General features: G+C 50.9%; 2 protein-coding genes across 2 annotated transcripts in view; one reads left to right on the top strand and one right to left on the bottom strand.

The window, feature by feature from the left end:
• PHC2 (polyhomeotic homolog 2) overlaps window positions 1-9787 on the top strand; it is a 17915-nt gene extending 8128 nt beyond the window's left edge. The window contains exons 10-15 of the mRNA XM_029284923.1: window positions 6638-6846; window positions 7080-7209; window positions 7873-7987; window positions 8143-8284; window positions 8761-9052; window positions 9579-9787. Of these exons, the coding sequence (XP_029140756.1) occupies window positions 6638-6846; window positions 7080-7209; window positions 7873-7987; window positions 8143-8284; window positions 8761-9052; window positions 9579-9733 (1043 nt within the window). The 3' untranslated portion in view covers window positions 9734-9787. The remainder of the gene's footprint in view (window positions 1-6637; window positions 6847-7079; window positions 7210-7872; window positions 7988-8142; window positions 8285-8760; window positions 9053-9578) is intronic.
• Window positions 9788-14288: 4501 nt separating this feature from the next.
• Window positions 14289-22500, bottom strand: part of ZNF362 (zinc finger protein 362) — a 12172-nt gene continuing 3960 nt past the window's right edge. Inside the window, exons 2-8 of the mRNA XM_015820382.1 lie at window positions 18285-18348; window positions 17001-17247; window positions 16487-16808; window positions 15710-15934; window positions 15158-15236; window positions 14692-14850; window positions 14289-14576 (exon numbers count right to left, since the gene is read on the bottom strand). Of these exons, the coding sequence (XP_015675868.1) occupies window positions 14460-14576; window positions 14692-14850; window positions 15158-15236; window positions 15710-15934; window positions 16487-16808; window positions 17001-17247; window positions 18285-18347 (1212 nt within the window). The 5' untranslated portion in view covers window position 18348 and the 3' untranslated portion in view covers window positions 14289-14459. The remainder of the gene's footprint in view (window positions 14577-14691; window positions 14851-15157; window positions 15237-15709; window positions 15935-16486; window positions 16809-17000; window positions 17248-18284; window positions 18349-22500) is intronic.

The raw sequence follows: 22500 nt of genomic DNA, 5'->3' as shown, positions 1-22500 counted from the left end.
GACCCTCCAGAATTTTTCTTGGCTTTTGTTGCCGTGCAGGGAGAGGGGGAAAAAAAAAGCCACCCAAATGTTTGTGTGTGTGTGTGTGTTTGTGTGCATTGTGGTGCGTGCAGATAAAAAGCCCCAGCATCTGCCTTATGGCGTGCGGTGCAGAAGGCGAGGGGGGCAGGCTTAATCAGATTAAGCCCAGCGAAGGGGACAAAGGGGGGAACCTAACGGCCGGTCCTTCTGCCGGCCTTCCCAAAAGGATCTAAAATATATTTAAAAAAACCCTTGTTTTTGTCTGGGCTGGAGCCAGCCGCCCGCCCGCCCTGGGCCCTGAGTCCAGCCCTGGCCCTTGGGGAGGGGTCTTGCCGGCCTTTGGGGGCAGCCCAGCTCGCCCCGAGAATCCCAGGAGATCGGAGAAGGAAGCTTTTCAGATAGGTGAGAGTTTCCCTTTTATTATTTCTGCACAAAAGTGGAACGGTCTAGGAGGGTCTCCTGCTCGGGCAGGGGGGCTGCACTGGAAGACCCACCAACAAAGGTTGGGAGACGTTTCCTGACCCAACTAGGCATGGCCTCTACTGACGACGTTCCCCAGTTGGGCCAGGAAACGTCTGCAAGAGCCCCGAGGACCCCTCCCTGGAAGGCCTCCCCCTCCCGCCCAGCCTCTGCCTCTAACCGGGACCCCCGTGTGGGAGCCGTTTGCCCCCTCCCCCAAGTCTCCGGCAGGAGCGGGCTGGACTAGAAGACCTCCAGGGCCCCTTCCGAGCCGCTCTCTCTCCCAGCGTGAGGCTGCAACCGGGACCGGCGGCGGCGTGGGGAGGGGGCGCGAAGGGGGTCCCGGGCGACCCTCTGGGCGGGGCTGGGCGGCGAGGGGGGCGGGCGTGGGNGCCGCCTCGCCTCGCCTCGCCCCGACGCCCGGGACGCCCCGACGCCCTTGCGGGGCTGCGGGCGGCGGCTGCTCCCCCCTCCCCGGCCCCGACCGGAGCGCGGATGGGCTTCTGCAGGTGAGCCGGGCAGGTGAGGCAGGTGAGCGGCTCCCGGGCGGGGAGGGGGCGCCTGCGGGGCGGCGGGGGGCTCTCTGTCCTCGGGGAGGGGGGGTCGCCCGTCTCCTCCTGCCGTGGAGCCCCCCCATCCAGGGGTAGCCCACCCAGGCGCCGATCTTGGGCCCGGGGGGGGGCTTCGCCTCGCCTCTTTGGGTGCCCCTTTGGGGGAGGCCCCCGCGGACCCCCCCTCCTTTCCGCGCCTTCTACCCCGGGGGAGACTGGGGGGGGGTCTGCGGGCCTCCCGGAGTCCCGATCAGGTTCTCTGCCCCGCGTGGGAACCCCCCTCGCTTAACCTGGCTTGGGCGACCGGCTCCTTTGGGACTACAGCGCCCATGCTCGCCTGCCAGCCAGCCAGCCAGCCAGCCCTCTTCTGGGTCTGGGGTCCTGAGTTACGCGGAGGGCGCCCGGTTGCGAAACGCCTCCCTGGAGGAAGCGAGTTAGAAATGCGTGTCAGAGTTAACAGAGAAACGGCCGTTCTTGGGCTGGGATTTGGACTGTCCCTCCCATCCCGGATGCAGTTTGTGTTATCTTGTCAGGGGCAAGAAGGGGGCGAGGGGGGTGACATAGTTTAAAATGGCTTCTGTGCTCAGGACCCCCTTTTAGACGGGGAGCATCCTGGCCCTGGAATCCTTCTAATGTTTGGGGACCGCATCTCCCATCGTGCTTTTCTCGAGCGCTCTCTTGGGCTGGGAGTGCCTTGGGGATGGATAGTTTGGGTGGTAGCCAGTTGGGGTCCTCCCCCCCCCCCAGCTGTGTTGTCTGTAAATCTTTCTCCTGGTTCCCTAACCCTTCACACAGCCCCCAAGGCCTAACCCGGGTTATCAAAACACCCTCGTGTTGACATTAGCCGGGACTTGCAAACCAACCTAACAGATGGTGTCCTTGTGGGTTTGTTGACTGTAACTGGATCGCTGACCTGAATGGTCTCATTTTAACACAACCTCTCCGCCAGCCCTTTGAGGTAGGCCACCTTGAGAAATTTCGCAGATTCAGGATTTCAGAAATGTCGTTTATTGTCGATTACAGAAATTTCCAAGTTTGTTTACTCCTCTTACACCCCTTGGGATTGTTTTGAGTTTCTTCTGCAAACTTTTTCAGTGTTGTTTTTTTCTGAACCTCACGCTGGCCAGGGGATTATGGGAATTGAAGTCCACACATGCTCTCTGGGGAATTCTAGGAGTTGAAGTCTTCATATTCTGGCTGGAGGGGGGGGGGTTGAAGTCCACACGCTTTAAGGTGGCTCCAGTTGAGAAACGCAGCGCTACTGGGTTGGGGGCATTCTCCCCACAGTCCACCCTAGAGGCCTGGAGGGGGGGAATCTCTCCTTTCCTGCTCAAGTGAGCCCCCCCAGCTGTGGAGCACCCTTCCCCCCCCCTTTGGTTTCCAAACTTTCTCCATAAACTATGGTTCCTGGGAGAAGCCACTGGGAGGGGAGGGGCTGCCTGCCGGGAAAGGAAACAGATTTTTTTTCTTCTGGTGACAAATGGAGCGTGTTCCCCCCCCTCCTTGTGCAGCCCCCCCTTGTGCAGCCCTCAACAACTTATCTCCCAAAGAATGTGAAGATAAAGTGGCTTTTGTGTCACCTATTAGGAAGCTAGCTGGGCCGAGAGGGAGGGGCAGCGGGCTCATCCTTCCCGCCCTCCCCCTGGCTGAGGTCTGCTCGGCCTTCCTGGACGAAGGTTGTCCGGGCTTTTCTGACTCTGATTCATGAAATATTTTCGGTGTGTGTCGGAAGGACTCTTGTTTCCAGGAAGTGGCGTGTGGCCGAGGGTGGGAAGGACACACAAAGGCTGCTTTTTATGACTGTAAACAAGTCCTTTCTTCCGTCGCTTAGCAGATGTCATAGTGGTTCCCCTCCCTTCCCTTCCCTTCCCTTCCTGGATCTTGGAATCACTTTTGAAATCCCTTCCGGAATTAAGGAGAAACTTAAAATAGAGGACACTTAACTGGCAGAAGGGCTTCCCTCCAGAAGCTGTGGGGGCTCCATCACGGGAGGATTTTAAGAAGAGACTGGACAGCCGTTTGTCAGAAATGGTAGGGGGTTTCCTGCTTGAGCAGGGGGGGCTGGACTAGAAGACCTCCGAGGTCCCTTCCAGCTCCTATTCTATTCTATTCTATTCTATTCTATTCTATTCTATTCTATTCTATTCTATTCTATTCTATCCCTATTATTTTATCTTCTAAGAGATTACAATGAGAGAATTGGTTGAATGTCCCCAGTAACGTTAAGGGTGGGGGGATGAATTCCTCTTCTCTCATAAGAGACCCCCCCCTTTTGATTTGGCAGTCGTAGCCTCTGACAGGCCTTCAACTAGCCGCCCAGATTCATTTTGATAGGAGAGAGGCGGCAAATAAACAAATACTAAAATAAATAAATGCAATGGGAGAACGGTGACTCCTGCGGAGAGATGCAGCGTGGACCCTCTCCGCTCTCTGAGGGGTGGGGGGCTGGCTTGCCCGTCCTTCCGGTGGGGAGCACCACATGGCTAGGAATTCCCAGTGGGGGTGGGCGTGATGGGCGATGGGTTTCCGTTGCTTTGCAAGCTAGCTTGAATTTTCATTGTGAGTCCAGATGGCGTCTCAAAGGAGGCAGGCTGGATCTGATTGGATTATGGCCATGCTTGCGGGGTGTGTGTGTGTCCTCCATCCTCATCTGGAGGGCTGTGGGGGGGTGGTGGTCAGAGCCCAGCCTGGGTGGATTTGCACTGAGGGAGCAGCAGGAGTGTGCAAGTGGGGTAGCAAAGCCAGCTCCCCAAATCCCCAGGGTGAGAACAGAAAACCACAATAATTCCAGACTCACAGCTGGGTGGGTGGGGTTTGTTCTCTTTGTGTTTGTTTGGTTCGGTGGCCCGCCCTCCCTGCCAGGGCGTCCGTGCCACAGCTTCCTTCCCCGCGCATGTGCCCTGCTGACGCTTCCGTTTTTGGGAGAACAGAAACAGAAGAACGGAAGAACCAAGTGGGAAGGGACCTCGGAGGTCTTCTAGTCCAACCCCCCCCACCCAATCTTGCTAGACGGAACTGCCTTTATGGAACCGTAGTTAATCCAGCCCTGATCCAAAACCTTGATTGTGGTTTTGCAGACACAGCCTCCCGTTCACCAGCCGGACTCAAAGTAACTTTGGGCGCCAAGTGGAATTGCGTGAACTCTGCTCTTGTGGTTTGCAAGGGGGTGGGTGGGCTTCGTGACTCTTTGTGGTTTGATGAACAAACCACGGCTTTAGCCCAGTGTGGGAATTTATCTGCCAGCTGGTGGTGGCGGCAAGCGTAAGTCAGAAGGTTTGGGGTTTTTTTTTCTGGACTCCTCTGAGTTGGAAACCAACCTTGTTCCTTTTTTGTGCAATAACAAACCTTCGCTGAAAACCTTGGATAAGATTTATGTGAGTTTTGCAGGCATCTGAATTCTTGGAATAACTTCTGTCTGCTTTTAAGGATCAGTTTTCAAATGCTGTGCATTTATGAGGGGCTTGCAAGGTTCCCAGTCCCCGCAACTGTTTTTATTTACTTAGAGATATTCGGTGGTTAAGGGGGGATTTTGAACCTGGTGACCCCATGACCCCAGGACACTGTGACCGTCGTAAATACGAATCAGTTGCCAAGCGTCTGAATTTTGATCAGGATGCTTCAATGGTCGTGTGAAAAATGGTCCCTTTTTTTTCAGTGCTGTGAAGATGAACTTTTGTAAATCGAGGACTACCTGTGTTTATAAAAATAATAAAAGCAGAATACAAATGAAATAAATATAATAATTAAACAGGAAAAAAAAAACCAGAATAAGCGAGTTGGAAGGGACCTTAGAGGTCTTCTAGTCCAGCCCCCTGCTCAAGCACGGTACCAACCGATCCCACCAGGGAGGTTTACTTTTGGGGGTGCAACAGAGATAATTGGGTTCTGTCTGAGATGGACTTTGGGGTGTCCTATAGATTGCCACGAGGCAAGGACAAGAACAGAGACTCATCAAGAGACGCACCGGGCTCCCTTCTTGGCGATGCTGCCGTTCTCGGTCTTTTTTTGGGAATCTAAGCAGGCGAAGCCCCTTTGCGGCCGGAGCGTCTGGCGGGGTGGGCAGCTGGGCGTCCTTTGTTGATCAAAGCTGCTCCCAGCATGCCTTGCAAAGTGTGCCTGCTGGCTTCTGTTTGTGAGGGTTGCCTGCGTTGCTGCGATGGGGAGGCGGGTGAACTGGGAGCGCCGCGTCTCCGGGGCATTGCAAGGGCGGGCAGGCGGGACAGCCACCGGCCCTCTCATGCGTGTGTCGCCAGGCGACTTGGCGTGCAAAGAGTTGCACATGTCACATCGATTTTTTTTTCCTGTTAAACAGCTTGGAACGGGTCTGGACTCTACTTTCTGCAACATAAAAAGAAAGAAAAAAAATTGCTTCTTTTTCTCGTTTGCAAATCTGGGTCCTTTTGAGCAGAAAATTATGTGCATGTAGAGCAGGGGTAGTCAACCTTGGCTCTTTTATGACTCGTGGACTTCAACTCCCAGAATTCCTGAGCCAGCTTAGCTTAGCTGGCTCAGGAATTCTGGGAGTTGAAGTCCACGAGTCATAAAAGAGCCAAGGTTGACTACCCCTGATGTAGAGCATCGTAGGCACGTGAGGTCCAGTTCCTCATTTGTACACAAGTCCTTGTGGATACGATCACTTTCTGCCTGTATAAACACCCTGCTTCAGACCTCATGAGGTCCAGAAACCTGGGTGGTTTCATTGTTTTTATCATGCTTTGCAAGCCCAAGAATTCTTTGTTCTTTGCCAATCGGTCTGGAGTTAGTGCTGGATAATTTGGGTTATAGGCATTGCTTTTGGGAGAGAAAGAAGAAGAAGAGATAAGAGATAAAAAACAAACAAGTATTTGTAAACATTGCCCTCCCCCCCAAATACAGTTTTGTAAACAAGGAACACAACGGAAGCTGCGTATAGATCTTCCAAAGCTCTTCCTGTCTCCCCCTGAATGTCTTTAGTCTGTTCGATGAGTTGATTTCATTTATTATTTAGCTATTGTTGAGCACATTCCCTGGTTTTCTGTTTGTTTGCTTTTATAAAAGCATTTACTTAATGTAAGTCAGCCATCAGGTGGGAAGCAACAGACCTGTTTTTCTGTGCTTTGTGTCCTTTCCACAGCCTCCTGATGTTTCTAGTCCTCACTGGTTTGTCATAAAGCCCGCCCCCCCCCTATCCAGAAATAACCATCCCCATAATATCCAAAAATCCTGTAATAATTCTGGGGTCCTGGGTGCTCTCTGAGCTGGGTGGTTTTCTTGCAGGCGTTTCATGACCCAAACTAAGTAACATCATCAGTGTTAGTGCTCCTAGTTTACTAGCTAGTTTACTAGCCAGCTAACGCTAGTAGTAGCGATGCGCCCTGAGCTATTAGCTCAGGGAGGGCCAAGGACTCTCACAGTCCAGGTTGTGCTTCTGGTGTATCTGAGCTCCTCTGGCGCGAGGGGCTGTCCAGCGTGGGTCTCTGGCGAGGGGTGGGGGTGGGTGGGGGGTGGGAGTCAGCTGTATGGTAATCAGGGCCGGGCGGGAGGGGCCGGGCAGCTCTTGCGCCAGGGGCCTCTGCCTTTGTCTCCGAACCTTGCATCACGCCGGCCCCTCCTCGCTCTCCCCCCAGCAGAGGCGACCCCCGGCAGCGTTCGCACGCCCCCAGACCCCAGCAGCCCCGGCATGACATCAGGAAACGGCAGTGCTGCCTCCACCGTTCCCAGCGCCGTGCCCCAAAACGGGGAGAACAAGCTGCCCCCCCAAGCGGTCGTGAAGCCCCAAATCTTGACTCATCTGATCGAGGGGTTCGTGATCCAGGAAGGGGCCGAACCGTTCCCGGTACGTGTCTCTCTCTCCCCCCCAGCTGAAATTTTGGGGGGAGCTAGGGAAAATTAGATGGGGAGAGCCTTGGGGGTCGTGGGGGGGCTGCATTTTGAGGGTGGTGCTCCATTCCTTCCTTGGCTGCGGAATGCAAAGCGTTCAGCCTCTTCCTTGACCCCCCCAAGTCTTGCGGGGCCCCAAGCCCTTTTGGGGGGGTGGGCTCTCTAAATACCTTTTCCTTCCCCAAGCAGGTGGGCCGCTCCTCGCTGCTGGTGGGGAACTTGAAGAAGAAGTATGCGCAGGCGGTTCTGGCAGAGAAGCCCCCGCTGCAAGAGACCACCACCACCACCGACTCCGAGATGGAAGACCCTTACTTGCAAGGTGGGTCTGGGGACTCTGAGCATGTGCAGAACGCCTCTCCGATGTCTTTGGAGGGCTTGGGGGGGGGGAAGGTCAGGCAGGAGAAGAAAAATCTCTTTTTTACCGACTCGGAGATGGAAGAGATCAGTCCTGAGAAAGGAAGGGGGTATAGAGACTCTGAGCATGTGCAGAATGCCTCTCGGCTGGACACACAGGGTGATGCCTTTGGAGGGGTCAGGCAGGGGAAGAAAAACTTTTTTTTACAAAGTTTCTGCACCCACCTAAATTTCCCCCAAGTTTGTTCAATTTCTGCAGAGGTTTCAATTGCGCGTAAATTCGGGGGTTGACAGTCATTTTCCTCAAGCCTTTTAAAATTTGGGGGACGGGGGTGCTCCAGCATTGGGGCCCCTCTCTGTTCCTTCCTTTCCACTCGAGTGACCGGTAGCAAACTGGCCCCTTTGCGCAGCCTCCAGGGCCAGTGGTGGGATCCAGCCGGTTCGCACCACTTTGGCAGAACCGGTGTCTAATTTTTTGTTGCCCAGGCCCAGAACGGACTTCCGGAAGCCGCATCCACCCACCCACCCAGAGAACCGCTTGTTCACCTGTTTGAATCCCACCACTGCTCCAGGGAGGGGGTTTTACTTCCTCTGGCCTTGACTGAAATATTTTGCTCTTCTTCCGCAGAATCCAAAGACGAGCCATCTCCTCCGAAGTTGAAATGCGAGCTCTGCGGCCGCCTCGATTTTGCGTACAAATTCAAGCGTTCGAAGCGCTTCTGTTCCATGGCGTGTGCAAAGAGGTACCTCCGAACCCCCAAAACCGAAGGGAGACCGGGCTCCGGAGCTCCCTTTGACTGTCACTAAACCCTACACAGGGTTGGGATTCGGATGGGAGACTTGGTCTTTCTTCTTCGCAGCACCATATTAATTTCTCCGTCCCCTCCCTCCCCCCCAGGTATAACGTGGGTTGCACCAAGCGAGTGGGACTCTTCCATCCGGACCGCAGCAAGCATCAGAAACCGAACACGCCTCCACACTGTCGACGTCGACCCTGCAAGGGAGCCCTTCCCCCATTCACTAAAGAAAGCAAAAAGACGGTGAGCTTGGTGGGCAGGAAATTCAAGGCACTCGGGCTTCGGGCTATTTTCTGAAGAAAGAGAAATTCAGAATATATTCTGAAGTAGAGAAATTGAAAAGATTATGGTTCTGTCCTGTTCGGTCTTATAGGTAGTCCTCGAACTTACAAAAGTTCATTCAGTGACCATTCAGACTTACAACAGCACAAAAAAGTGATTTATGACCATTTTTCATACTTACAACCATTACATCCCCATGGTCACATGAGCAAAATTTGGACACCTGGCAATTAATTCACTTAAGAACCATGTTACTAATTTAACAAATGTGGCAAGAAAAGTCATAAAATGGAGCAAAACTCCATTTTTTCCTCACTTAACAACATAAATTTGAGGCTCAATTGTGGTGGTACGTTGAGGGCTATCCGTAGTTCTGAGCTAGAATGGGTATGAAGACAACTCTGCCAATCTGATTCGCATCCTGTGTGGGCCCGTAGGCACCGGCCTCCTTGCCACCCAGTTCAGCACCCATGGCGATAGCCAGCTCTCTCCAGCTCGGCCGTGGACAAGAGGACTCCAGCCGCTGCTCGGACAACTCCAGCTACGAGGAGCCTCTTTCCCCTATCTCGGCCAGCTCCTCCGCCTCCCGCCGGCGCCAGGGCGAGCGAGACATGGAACTGCCGGATGTCCACCTGCGGGACCTGGTGGGCATGGAACGCCACTTCCTGCGCAGCGAGCCCACGAAGTGGAACGTGGAGGACGTCTACGAATTCATCCACTCCCTGCCCGGTAAGTGTCTGCCTCAGCGAAGTCCCTGAACAGCCTCCCAAGAGGCGGAACCCCCATCTCCTTGTACCGTGCTGGGCCACCTAATTGCCTGCTAGAAGCCCCCTCCCCTCAGGGAAAGGGTGGTTCAAGGACTTTTAGAGAATACCAGAAGTTAAACAAGTGCCCCAAACTCAAACTAACCCTGTCTCAATTTTGTTAGGTTTAAGATGAAGTAGAAACTCTGGTTGTCTTCCAAGTTTTTGTTAGGTATAAGATGAAGTGGAGAGAAATCCTGGCGGGCTTGCAAAATTTTGTTACCCTACTCCATAGAAACGGAGTAACCTTCCTGAGATCCGTGTGGTGGTTTAGCCTCCCTCGAAGGCTGGACATCAATCTTTCGTACCCTGGTCGCCTCTTTTGCGTCAAGAAAGCTGCGTGTCCTCCAAGTTGGGCTGCTGGACCTCCGAGGGATTGTGAAATTGCTGGATTGTGAGTCTCTTGAGCTGATGGGATATGTTTACCACCACCCCCCCCCCCGCCCTTGCAGGCTGCCAGGAGATCGCCGATGAATTCCGCGCCCAGGAGATCGATGGCCAGGCGCTGCTGCTGCTGAAGGAGGACCACCTCATGAGCGCCATGAACATCAAGTTGGGGCCTGCCCTGAAGATCTATGCCCGTATCTGCATGTTGAAGGACTCTTAGGAGCCGGGGCTGGTGCCGGGCCGTGATGGATGGACGATCAGCTTGGGGAAGGGAGGGGAATGCTCAGGTGGATTAGGCCGTTGGGCCAACACTCCCTTTTCTCACCAGGTAACTTGAGCACAAAGAGCCCCCACTGACGGAGGGGATGGGGAGAAGAGACAGACCCCCGTCTTGGTGGTCCGATGCCCTGAGGGCAGGTCCATGGGGCCGTGTACATATGAAGATGATGACATAGTAGTCCGTAGCTTCCCTTTGGACAACCCCAGCTGCTCCTCTCCCTGTTACAGGACGGGAGGAAAGTGGTACCCTTTGGGCAGAGAAGGGAGGGGGCCCACCAGGCCCTCTACGGCCCCGGCCGCCCACCCCCTTTGCATTGGAAAAAGCCTCTTTGGAACCTCAAAGCCAAACAGGACCGTTGCCTTAAACTTTTGAGTAGGTATGTGTGTGTGTGTGTGATATTGGTGCCACATAGTGCACTTCCCCATCTCTCTGGCTCCACCCAGCCCCCTGCAGCTCTTTCGGGCTCATTGGGGTCCACCCCAAAACAGCACCTGGACAAAGCTCCCCTCCTCATTGGTATGCATCCTTCCTTTCTGCCGTCCATCCTTTCCCCCCCCCCCGTTTGAAATTGGGAGTGGCCAGGTTGGAGCCACAACCATGGGCTGCCTTGGGCTCTTCCCCTTCCAAAAACCTGTGATTCCATGGACACGAGACCAGTTCCCCAGCTGCCTTAAGAAACATTTTGAGTTTGTTGCAAGTATCAATTCACACACACCCCATTTGGAAAAAAAATTAATCCACCAAGGGAGGAGCAGGAGGGGCTGGTTTTCTCTCTGGAAGACGGGGCAGGCCTCAGGGGTGTCGAGAGTGGGTGCGTTCGCCTTGGGCAATCAGGGACGGAAAAGAGAGGCAAGCGGGAGTGCAGCTGAGCTGTGTCCCTCTGTGGTCGCCAGTTTGCAATGCCTCGTTTCCCCGTGTGCTGGACACTCACCAAAGCCTTCTGGGCTGCGAGAAAAGGACTTTCTATTGTTTCTTCCATCTCCTGGTTTTTAATAAACATCTTTGGGAAAAAAAATGTCTTCAAAATGGTCTTCTGCTCCACTTCGAAGGCTGAAAATATTCAACCCTTCAGGAACGTCTTTTTGGAAAAGGGGAGATGGAAATATCTGGAGCTGCTGGATGGTTTGTCATTATTTCATTTTTTTTGCACGGGAAGATTTGGGTGTAGTTTCTTGGAGGCCTTTCTCATTCTTAGTTCTGTTACAGAATTTGAAATGACTTGGTTCCCGTGAAGGCATGGAGGATGTGGGTACCTGGACGTACCATTGGCTGCTGCTGCGACTGACCCTAGTCAGCAGCTCTGGGTGTTTGTGGATGATGGGAACTGAATCCACCATCTAGCAGGTGTCAGATTCCTCCACCCGACAACACTTTCTGTAACAATCTGCTCTCCTCTTGGTCACTTCAAGGTTTTTGTAACTTAACGTTTTCTGTGTGAATGTAGACATCAGCCTTTGCGGGGAGGGTCCCCGAGTTGCAGGCCCAACAGCCCCCTATCTTTGCCCACGAAAAGGAGGAAGACCCTACGCCAAGTCCAGCCCAAGATTGAAAAGACATTTTATTATTTGCTTTCCACAACAGAGAAGAAATACAAAGCAACTTTTAAAAAGTGATCTTTTCTCATATATTGGTAATAATATTTTTAAATTTTTCGGAACGATGCAAACGATGGCCCGGAACAAGGGACAGTCTCTGCTCTTCCCATAACATGAGAGTTTTAGAAAGTGGGAGGAAGGATGTTCCCTCTTTATATATTTAAAAAAAAAATCCTTTTTTTTTTCATTAACAAGGGTAATAATTAGGGCACTAACTAGATGCTTCCTGGGCTTTTATATAGAAAAAAAAAGATGTTAACAATATGTATAAGAGTCTTATTTACAGAGTTATTAACATGCCAAAAAAAAGAGGAGAGGATACAATATTGAATATCATACAACATCAATTCAAAACCAAGAAAGAAAAGTATTTTTAAAAAGGGGGGAAAGGACCAAATCAGTATAAACAGCAAGAAAGAAACAAATTGCTTAAAAAAACAGCGATTTTTAAGGCGTAAAAATATTTTTTTCCTTTTTTTAAAAAGAAATAATTCATTATCTTTAAAAAAAACGGGGAACGCAAAGGGATGTTAAGAGAGAGAGGTGGATTTTCAGTTGTGTTGGTGGGGAGGGGGTGGAGGTCTTCCTCCCCTTACCCTATTTAGACAAAAAATGAGGTGCAACTTTAAAAACCAGGCAAGTGAGCCGAGTTGAATTTGGGTTTGCCTGCAAAATCTTTTCAAGGGGGGGGGCAGAGGCAACCGTTGGTTTGGTCTGGCGGGATTGTGTAGTTTCGGTTTCGGAAGGATGGAAGCAAAACTCAGCCAAGGATCAGTAATAGCATTTTTTTTTTAGGGGGGGCGGGAGGTTTAAAAATCAGTCCCTGGCTATTTTTCTGGGAATGGGGTCTTTCCTGTGCCTCCCCCAAGGCAGAAACCAAGCCAGGAACAAGGAGAGAGGAGACAACCAAGAACGGAAGCTCAAGTTTCTCAACCATGGCCACTTGAAGACACGTGGACTTCCAACTCCCAGAATTCCGTCGCTAATAATGGTATAGGGTTTCCTGCCTGAGCAGGGGGTTGGACTAGATGAACTCCAAGGTCCCTTCCAACTTTATCATTATTATGTGTATTGAGGCCTGCTTACTCTCTTATGATCCCTTCCTCTGCAGGAGGTGGGAGAAGAAAAACCAGACAGGGCTGGCTGGGGAATTCTGGGAGTTGAAGTCCACACATCTTTTAAGTGGCTAAGGTTGAGAAATACTTGCTTTGGATGGGTTCTGCAGGCCGGCAGGTTGGGGATGATGTCAAAGTCCTGCCCAAAAATTGATGGGTTTTTTTTTTTTTGGTCAGATGCAAGATCTTTACCAATGCCTCTTACAAACTAATGTGGTTGTGTCAGAGCCCACTTGTGTGTGGAAGAAAAGACGGCCTGGATTGCTATGGGGTGATCAAGTCCAGGGGGGGACCCCTTCCAACTATAGAGGTAGCCCTTGACTTATGACTAGTTACTGTTATGGTGAACAGTGGGTTTGCTAAAACAGCAGCGGCGTACACTTAATGACTTAAGTTGTTCACTTTCAACTGTCACGGCCGCAGTGAAAAAGATTGTAAAATTGGGCCAATCTTGTGAGGTACATATTTTACAACTGTTACGACTGAACGACTGCAATGTGCAGCCTCCATTAGAGTTGCAAGCAGGACCATCGGCAGGCCTGAGATTGAAAAGCTGCATAATCGCTCTTCGTCTGGGGAAGACCACTTCTAAGGCTCTTGGATGATTCCCCCCCCCTTCTGTAAGATAAATGAGTTCCCTACAAGTTGCTCCTTCTCATCACGGATGGTCACGTTCTGTCCCTTATGCGCCAACCAGGAGGCGTAGGAGCTTCTGTTGATGCATCTTCTGGTCGTCTAGAGATGAATTGGGGCGACCACAAAGCTGGAGGGACGGACTTGATGATTGGGAGGAAAAAGAAATGGCGTCCTCCCCCTTGAAGACTCACTTGGCCAGGTTGCACGCCCACCAACCAAATACAATGGTTTTCCAACGCAGTGGGAATACGACATCCCAACCACCTAGCTGTAGCTTGGACAAATGGCTAACATATGAGCATGGAAGCAACAACCCCCCTCCCCGGTGCATGTCCCCTAGAGCAGTGCCCCCTTTTGCTGCCAGGACAAGCGCCGACCTCGTCTTCTCTACGTGACGGGTTTCGTCCAATGGTTTGTCTCGTCCCAACAGGCCACCAGGGTGTCAAACCTTTTGTCTAATGCAGTGGACGTTCCTGACGTATTGTTACAAGTGCTCTTGTTCTCCCATCCCCCCCCCGGCCCCAATAGGTACAGGATTTCCCCGTTGAGTTTTGCCATTTTTCCCAAGCTTTCCCTCTCTTGAAAAAGACCAGAGGTTGGTTCTGCTTTTTGCACAAGACGGTCCCATAATTCTCCCTGACGTTGTGCCAGCAGTGCCTGGGTTCGGGCTTACAACGTGTGGCGCGTGGCATTGTTGCGTCCGCCAGACTCTGCCTCTCTTCTCTTGATGCTTCTGGGGTGTCGGGTCTCCTTCCGATTTAGCACCAAAATACTTCACGGTACTGTGCCTTGTCCAAGGAGACCCTCGATGGCTTCAGGGTGGAGTCCAGAGGGATTGCGTGCTCCATGTCAGAAAGAAATCTCTGTGCCAATGTTTTTTTGGGGAGGGAGGGGAGAGGAGGAGAGGGAAAAATTATCTGAATTGAGAAAAGGGAGGGAATATGGGAAAAAACAGAACGCCGCGATCTCAGAAAACGGCGCTCCTGGATAAGCGATCGAGGGAGGGTGGAAAGTGCTGTGGAATTGTCTTTGGTTGTCCCCAACATCAAAGAGGACATGTCCCCTCCACAAACATAGTCAAGGCCCGAGGTTGCTCAGGGGTGAATGAGGGGTGGGGGACAGATATTTTTTTTGGGGGGGGGGGTCTCTTGGTCCTCCTGAGCACAGTGCTGTACACTGTCAAGAAATCTGAGGAAACAGCACAGGGAGAACACTACGGCTGTTTTGCATAATCCGGAGATCTCCGTCTTGCTCCCGTTCTCATTTCGGGCATTTGCGAAGGTCCGTCACGCAAGGGGAGGGCTCCTTCTTCTCTGCGTTTCAGATGAGGGATATCCGAACGGGGATGCCGGGGGACTCCGTCCTCTGAGGAGAGTGCTGGCTGACGAGGTGTTCCACCACCGTATGTTTTGACATGTGCTTCATCAGATAGGTCTCCTGGGGAAGGAGAGGACAGATATAAATAAATATAAATAAACCGTAATACGATTGGGCGGGACGATTTGTACCTTCAGCTCCCAGAACGTCCCCCGGCTCAGAGGGGCTTACTTACCGAAGTATACGCTCGTCCACACATGCTGCAGCAGTAGGCTTTTGCGTGCTTGATTGCATGCGCCGAGAGGTGGATCTGGAGCGAAGCTGAATCTGAATATGCCCGGTAGCAGTTCGGACATTTGTAGGGTTTGTCTTTGTTATGCTGCCGTTGGTGTGACTGCGGGTAGTGGAAATGGGAGGAAAGAAACAGGTAAAACACAAATACAGTCCCATCTGCCTCTGGAGGCCGTTTTGCAGGCCACCCACCCTGCGACAGCAAAACTCCAGAGCTAGTGGTAGTCTAGTAGGAAGTCTCTGATGCAGTTCTTCCCACCTCCCTGAGCTGCAGCCACATTGTCACAATTTGAACCCGATACAGGCAATCCTTGACACACAACAGTTCGTTTAGTGATTGTTCAAATTTACAAACAGGAGATATTTTGCATCCAAGCGGTGGCCTCACCGTCCCAATTTTTTCCACTCACCTGGAGATTAGAGAGCTGTGTAAAAGCCTTTTCACAACCGGCATGCGGGCACTTGTACGGTCTGTCTCCAGTATGAATTCTGAAATGCATCAAGACAGAGGGATCAGTTCCACAAAGGCACCACACCTTCTCCACACCCTGAGACTCGTACTCTGTGCTGCGATCTTGAGGGACAAAAATTTAGATGGTGGTGAAGCTAAGACACACGTGTCAATGATTTGGGTGACACGCCAGCGTTAAGCATGCTCCATTCTTGCACAATTTTCAAAGGGTGTGAAGGATGCAAGAGATGGCAGTGGGCTCTTGGGTAGCCTCCAGAATGTCTTGTCCCCAGCTGGATTCATGAACTGTGTAGTACAGGCTGTGTACAGTACAGGTCTGATTGCACATTGCTGCATTATCCTCTGCTTGCAGCTCTGCCCCTCCCTTGTAACCCCACCTCTTCCATTTAACTCCACCCCTTGGCTCCCCTCCAAATGGCTGGAGCTGCCCCACTGCCCAGCCGGAGGGCGCTACCAAGGTCCCCAGGCCTCTGTGCCGGGTGAGCCGTACCTGGTGTGCTGCTGGAGGTGGGAGAGCTGGCGGAAGGACTTCTCGCAGTAGGAGCAGTGGTAGGGCTTGACGCCCAGGTGGATGCGCAGGTGCTGCGCCAGGTAGGAGGCGTTGGCAAAGGACTTGGAGCAATGCGGGCACTTGTGCGGCTTGGCCTCGGTGTGCGACTTGGAGTGGATCTGCATCTCCGACTTGGTGAAGAAGGTAAGCGGGCAGACTTTACACCTGAGGAGCGAGGAAGAGGGTTTAGGGACACCGCAGAACCCCAACCTCAGAGGGGGGCCCACAACATGGATTTGCCCTGTGTGGACAGCCAACGCTCGGGGTTGCAGGAGAAAATGTTGTCCTTGGCTGGCAAAAATGGAGGCCGAAATTACAACACTTGGAGGATGACAGGAAGCTTCAGGCAGAAAAACAAGCCGGACTTTGATCACTGGAACTCCCTGTCACAAGATGCAGCAACGTTACTGTCCCCCGTGGCTCCACAACACAGAGAGCCAAATCCATGAGGCTATTAGGATCCTTGTGGTGCGAGGAGTGACGTCCCACTTGGCCCTCCATAGATTTGGAGCAAGGGATAATGAGAAGAGTTTTATTCTTTGTTGGTTTCAAGATAGGTTGGGTCTGTTTGTGTGGGCACCCATTTTTCAAACCAAAAATAGTCAGGTGTGACATGAAAACTTAAACACAACCACTTCCCGTTTTGAAACTAAACATGGCAGAATAAACAGCACATTTATTTTGAGGTGTGACCGGAAGCCTTTTCCCGAGACCCACCTGTACGTCTTCCCTTCTTTGCCGATGTCTCCTGAAGCCAAAATGGGATAGGGGACCACGAGGACCGGGGGTCCCGACGGGTTCTCGGCCTTGATCTTCTTGCGGCCTCGCTCGCTCTTGGGGGGCCCCAGCAGGCTGTGGCCCTGGATTGTCTTGATGGAGTCCAACAGTGGGGGGCTGGTGATCCCCGAGATGAGGGTGGGGGAGGAGGCGATGAGGTGGCTTTGACTGGAGGAGGTGGGCGTGGAGGCGGTGCTGGTGCCCGTCCCCGTACTGGATTCAGAAGTGCTGACGGCAGGAGTGCGGGACCCTAGCCCCAGACCTGCAAGTCGGGGGGGGGGAAAAAAGGCTAAGCAAAATCCTGCACTGGAGGCGTCTCCATTCAGCTCGGTTCTCCTCTCTTAATTTTTTAAACAAACCACAAATTACAAACGCAATTCTCTTGTTAAAAGCAGCGCACCGATTTTATATCTGAAAACCATGAGGACTAGCACCCGTCCTTTTGTCTCCATACCTGTGACTGTGCTGGTGGCCGGGCGCGCGTGAAGAGCAACGTCCGGCTGGGGTACCGCCTGGGGGTGAAGCCCCGGGACCTGCTGGAGCTTCGGAATGGACATGATGGACGGGCTGCTCTCCGCTGGCGAGGGGGGCACCAGCAGGGGCTGCTGGGAAGACACCGAGGTAGGGGGCAAATGAGGGGGGCGGATCTTCTCCGCCATAAGCTGCTCCTTGATTTTGTTGATCAGGACTAAATTGTCCAGCTGGGCACAAAAGAGAAGAGAGGACAGAATGACTAAGCCAGAACGACCGACAATCGTGGCTTAAAAACGACAGGAGGCCAAGGAGCAAAGGGGGTCAGACTAGATGAGCTTTCAAGGGCCACTGCAATTCACGCGTTTGACAGAGGGAGCCCTAGAGGTGGTGGAGAACCAGCCAAGGCAAATTTAAGGACCAACAACAATTTGACAGTGAGAAAATGTTGTCTAGCCCTGATTCAACACAACCGAGGAATTTCTGCTAAACTTTGGCTGGACCTCAAGGCTAAGCAGAGTCAGACCAGTTCATCTTGGTGTGGAGGCCACTAGGAGATCTTGGATGGCATAGTAGCTTCCCAGAAGAAGAGGACCGCACCAGGACCGTGAATCTATGTGGTTGCTCCCCAGTGCTTTTATCCATGTCTCCCTCCCATTAAAATGGGAATTTGGAAGAAGATTTTTTTTTTAAAAAAAACATATCTCCTTTTTCTTACATACAGAAAAATAACTGAAAGTAAAATAATTCAAGGGATGCTATTCTCTTTTCTAAAAATACATGTTATTCAAATTTTTAGAAGAAAATAAAAAACACAAACTAATAAAAAAGCAAGAAGGAAGGAAGGAAGGAAAAGAGAGAGGAAGGAGAGAAAGAAGGAAGGAGAAAAGGAAGAAAGGAGAAAAAGGAGGGAGGGAAGGAGGAAGGAAGGAAAGAAAGAGAAGGAAGAAAAAAAATAAATACATGTACAATTATGACGTTATCTCTTACCTGGCAATTATATAAATAAAAAATCTCGTTTTATTTTCTATTATCCAATGGAGAACATCCCCCCAGACTCCCACATGGGGTCAGGTTTAATCCCCAAAGCCTCCTTGACTTGCATTCATCAATCTGATCAGGCCTAGCATTTCCAAACAGGGTAGGAAAAATTGATGCTCTCGTGACTCCAGCCAATTAGCAGGGTGAGCTTTGGTTCTTGAGGACTAGAAACTTAAAAAAAAAAAATCTAACCGGTAACTGGAAGCCGAGACGTCGCGGTTCTTACCTGACTGGGCATGGTGGGAGGAGGTGGCCAAAAATAGGTGTTGTTAAAGCGCGGTTCCGCCATTCTGGAGAGAAAAAATAGAGGGGGTGGGGAAGAGAGTCAGGGGTCAGCTCACTTAACAACCGCCTTGCCTAGCGAAATAAATTGTGGGCTCCATTTTGTTCGTAAGTCGAGGACTGGCTATTTTTGGTCCAAAGTCAAAGAGAAGCAGCTAAATTATATTTTTAAAAGACCGGTTAACACCACAAGCCTCTTTTAAACCTAAGTTTCAGATAAAAAGCAAGAGAGGAACATCGTAGAGGAACCTTCACATCCAAAACCTGACAATGGGATGGAGACCAGCAAAATTATTGAGTGAAGACTTGGCAGCGCCCCCAAATTAGTGGCACCCCAAAACCAGGCCTCTGAATGGACAAAAGGACTGGTTTGTTTGTTTTTTACTGGTGGAGTTGGGAAGGATTAGAAAAGAAAAAAAAATCCGGGAGAAATTGAAAAACAAAATCACAACGCTTTCAAAGAAATGATTTTTTTTGGCAAGAGACACAAATTCAGAAAGTTTTCCCTGTTTTGGAGTTCCTGATAAAACTGCAATGTCCATCCAAAACTCCTAAGCAATCTCCAGCAATAACAACAACAATAAACCACCAATTAACTGCAGCGCCCGTGGATTAAACGACGCAATTAAATAATTTCAACTGAGAAAACACACTTCAAATCAGCAACGACCGCCCGGTTAGAAACCTCCTCTTAAATGACAGCAAAGAAATTTTTGACTGTGTGGGGTTGGAAATGACAACACTGTTGTTCACAGGACTCGGTTGCAAATGCAGGTGAAAGCCGAAGTGATGTGTACAATCACTTATGTCAGTTTTTATTGTGGTGGGATATTGCAGCGAACACTTGAAAACCCGCCAGAATCTCTCACCGCTTCGTCTTATACCTATTCTAAGCCAAAATGCACCCGGATTTCAAACGGTCTTTTCTCCCGCTTTCCTCTTTCTGGGCCATCTTTTCTCGATCCTGCTTCCCCCCCCCAAAGACCCGATCTGTCTCCTTTTATAACCCATCATCCACACTGGGCCAGCTCCAGTTTGGGCCACCCGAATCGTTCAGCAAGTCGTTCACCATGAGACCTTTTTTGAATCCCGACTGTTCAAACCGTCCAGCGTCTATCCGAGGCACACAGAAACATCCCGGTCGCTTTTTTAATGGCGTAACTTATCTAGGATGGTTGGGGTTAAGAATAATTTGAGAGAAAAGGAAGGATGGAGTTTTAAAAGAAAGCAAACACAGATGATGTTCCCTAGTTGGGTCATGAAACGTCTGTAAGGAAACTATCAAGCTCAGAGATCACCCAGGACCCCACAATCCTCCTCTTTTTCCTCCTCCTCCTCCTCCCTTCAAACCCCCCTCCCTTCTAGCACCGATAACGTTACCTAGTTGGGTCATGAAACGTCTGCAAAGAAGCCACCATGCTCAGAGAGCACCAAGGACCCCTCAATTAACCCTGGTTAGTGGTCGCTGGCTTTTCAATCCATCCAAGCAAATTCCCCCGGAAAGGGCCGTCTGCAGGCTGATTTCCACAGCCCTGCTTCCTCCACAGCTGAGACTCAAGAAATGGGGGACAGGACCCCCTCAGCTGGACACGAAGCCCCAGCCACCTGGGGAGGGAAGAGCGGCTGGGACGGAGAGACGGGTCTGGCCACCGCAGGGTCCGGCTGCAGCCCTGCTAGAAGGGAAGACGTTAACCGCACTCAGTACTCACGGGGCGTCTTGAACCCTGGCGAGCAGGGTGTTGCTGTGTACTTCAGACCGTCCCTTCTGGTGCAGGCAGGGACAAGCACCGGCCGCCGGGTTCAGGCCGGGAGGGGTCCCCGGCCTCCGCCAGATCCTACCCAACTGCCGTTAATACAAGCTACGGCCCCTGGCATGGGAAGGCTCTGCCTCGGAGGCCGCCCGGCCTCTCGCCTGGCTGAAATAGAGAGAAATAACAGGTTGTTCACACAAAAAACGGCGGCCGAGCGCTGAGCCTGGGCCCGGGCAGGGGATGGAGCCTCCTGTGGCGGGGCAATCTACCTCAGAAGAGTCAAAGGGCACCTGGGAAGAAGCCTAGACGCTATTCTTGATCCGGGAAAAAGCTAGGAAGACAGATGGAGAAGACAGCGCTTCTCACACAGGACTAGAAACACAGCCGCAAAACCTGGCTACGAGGGAGGAAAAATACAATTCTGGAACAAGCACCTTGCTTGCTGTAAGAAAGTCCTCAACTTATGACCACAACAGAGCCTAACATTTCTGTTGCTAAACAAGACATTTTGTTAAGTGAGTTTTGCCCATTTTACGACTTTACCTTGGATTTATATATTACACTACACTACACCATAAATTCTATTTTATATATCTCAGTGGTTGAACCGATACACTAAGGAGATATTTGCTTTAACCACAAATACACTAAACCATAAACAAACCCTGTTTTCAAACAGAAATAAAACTGTAACGGAAACAGCGTAACACATCCAGCAGGAGCTCCTGTTATTTACATTTTTCCCTGTTCAAAAGTTTCAGTCTAACTTGGATTTTCAAAACATTTCCGATGCGATCACAGCAGACATGCTCTTTTTAATTTTTTTGCTTTGCTTCATTAAAGAAATTAAATAAACAAGCAAATTAAACACACCTCCTTTGATTTAAGACCACAGAGGGGGGGGAAATCCCCTAAAATTCACATTTGCAACTTTGCTGAAATGTTTATCACTTTAGTAGTTAGCAGAGAAAACAAAAGACTCAAGACAGATTGGGGTTAGGGGAGAAAAATTCAATTTATCTAATAAAAAAATTAGAAATCCCTCAAGACTGCAATTGTCTGATATTTGCAAGTTCTCCAAATGAAAATCAGAGACGCCGGTATGTATATCTGAGGAAAAAAGCCTTTTTCAAATGCACGTGTTAGAATACATATATTTAGACATTTCTCCAGTTTTTCCCCTGCCATCTTACAGGGAGCCCTTGACTTATTTCGTCAGGTACAAGGCAGGCAGATAGATTAGACTTTCTCTAAATCTAGGACACGTTCCATCAAACAATATAAAACTGAATAAAACGGAACCAAATACCTGGAAAGCTTTAAGACAGGGGTCCCCAAACTTGGCAACTTTTAAGATGGATGAACTTCAACTTCCAGAATTCCTCGGCAATAACGCATTCCTTTTGATACGTATCCCCACTGTATGCCTGCTTACTCTCTTGCGGTCCTTTCCTCTGCAATCTCTCCGCTCTAGGGAGTGGGAGAAAAGAAACAGGCATGGATGGCTAGGGGGTTCTGGGAGTTGAAGTCCACAAGGCTTGAAGTTGCCAAGTTTGGAGACCCCTGATTTAAGAGATGGAAAATTCACTTGGTTTCACGTTTAGCGCAATTAGTCAACCTTCACTAAGGAATGTGGAACACAAACTGGCTGGACAAACAAGACTCACACCAGAGACAGAATGGACACTTCCTTTAGTCTACGGCCTCCTTCCTGAGCTTCCAGTTTCCCAGTCAATTGACCTTCCTGGTGCCCTAATTTCAGCCTGGTGGGGTCCTCGTTCAAGACTCTTACCCGCTTCAGAACTGAATCAAAGAATCCTAGAGCTGGAAGGGACCTTGAGGGGTCATCTAGTCCAACCCCCTTGTCCAAGGCAGGAGCCCTTATACCACCCCAGACAAATGGCCACCCAATCTTTTCTTGAAGGACCAGCTTTGAAGGTGTGTGGCTTAAACCCAACTTCTCCAAAACACAGGCCAGATTCCAGAAATAAAGCCACATTTTTAACCCCCGAAACGCAGCTTAACAGCTGAACAAACACGGTTAGGGCAAGCGAGGGGTCCCTCTCGACACCCAATGCCTCCAAACTATGCTGAAGCCCCCCAAAATTGCACCAGGCACAGTCCACCAAGCCCCACTTCTGCTTAAAGGGAAAGAGGTGGCATGCGGCAGTTACGGACAAAAAAGCTTCTAAATTATTCAAGTTGAGATTGTTTTTAGAGGGGTGTTTTAAAAAATTTTTAGGGGGATCCAGGGAGGGCGGGAGGGGGGAGGTTCCCCTTAGGTCAGGACCAGCCATGTCTGGGGGTAGCGAGGGAGCAAAGGTGGGGGGAGAGGGTAGGGGAGTGAAGGAGGAGGGAAGAATCAGTACGGTCAGTGGGAGAGGCAGATATGGCGGGAGCAGAGGACCA

Source organism: Protobothrops mucrosquamatus, unplaced genomic scaffold (assembly GCF_001527695.2).
Source record: "Protobothrops mucrosquamatus isolate PMUCROS unplaced genomic scaffold, P.Mucros_1.0 scaffold1123, whole genome shotgun sequence".
Lineage (NCBI taxonomy): Eukaryota > Metazoa > Chordata > Lepidosauria > Squamata > Viperidae > Protobothrops > Protobothrops mucrosquamatus.
Note: the sequence above shows the minus strand (reverse complement) of the source record. Positions and strands in the feature narration are given on the sequence as shown.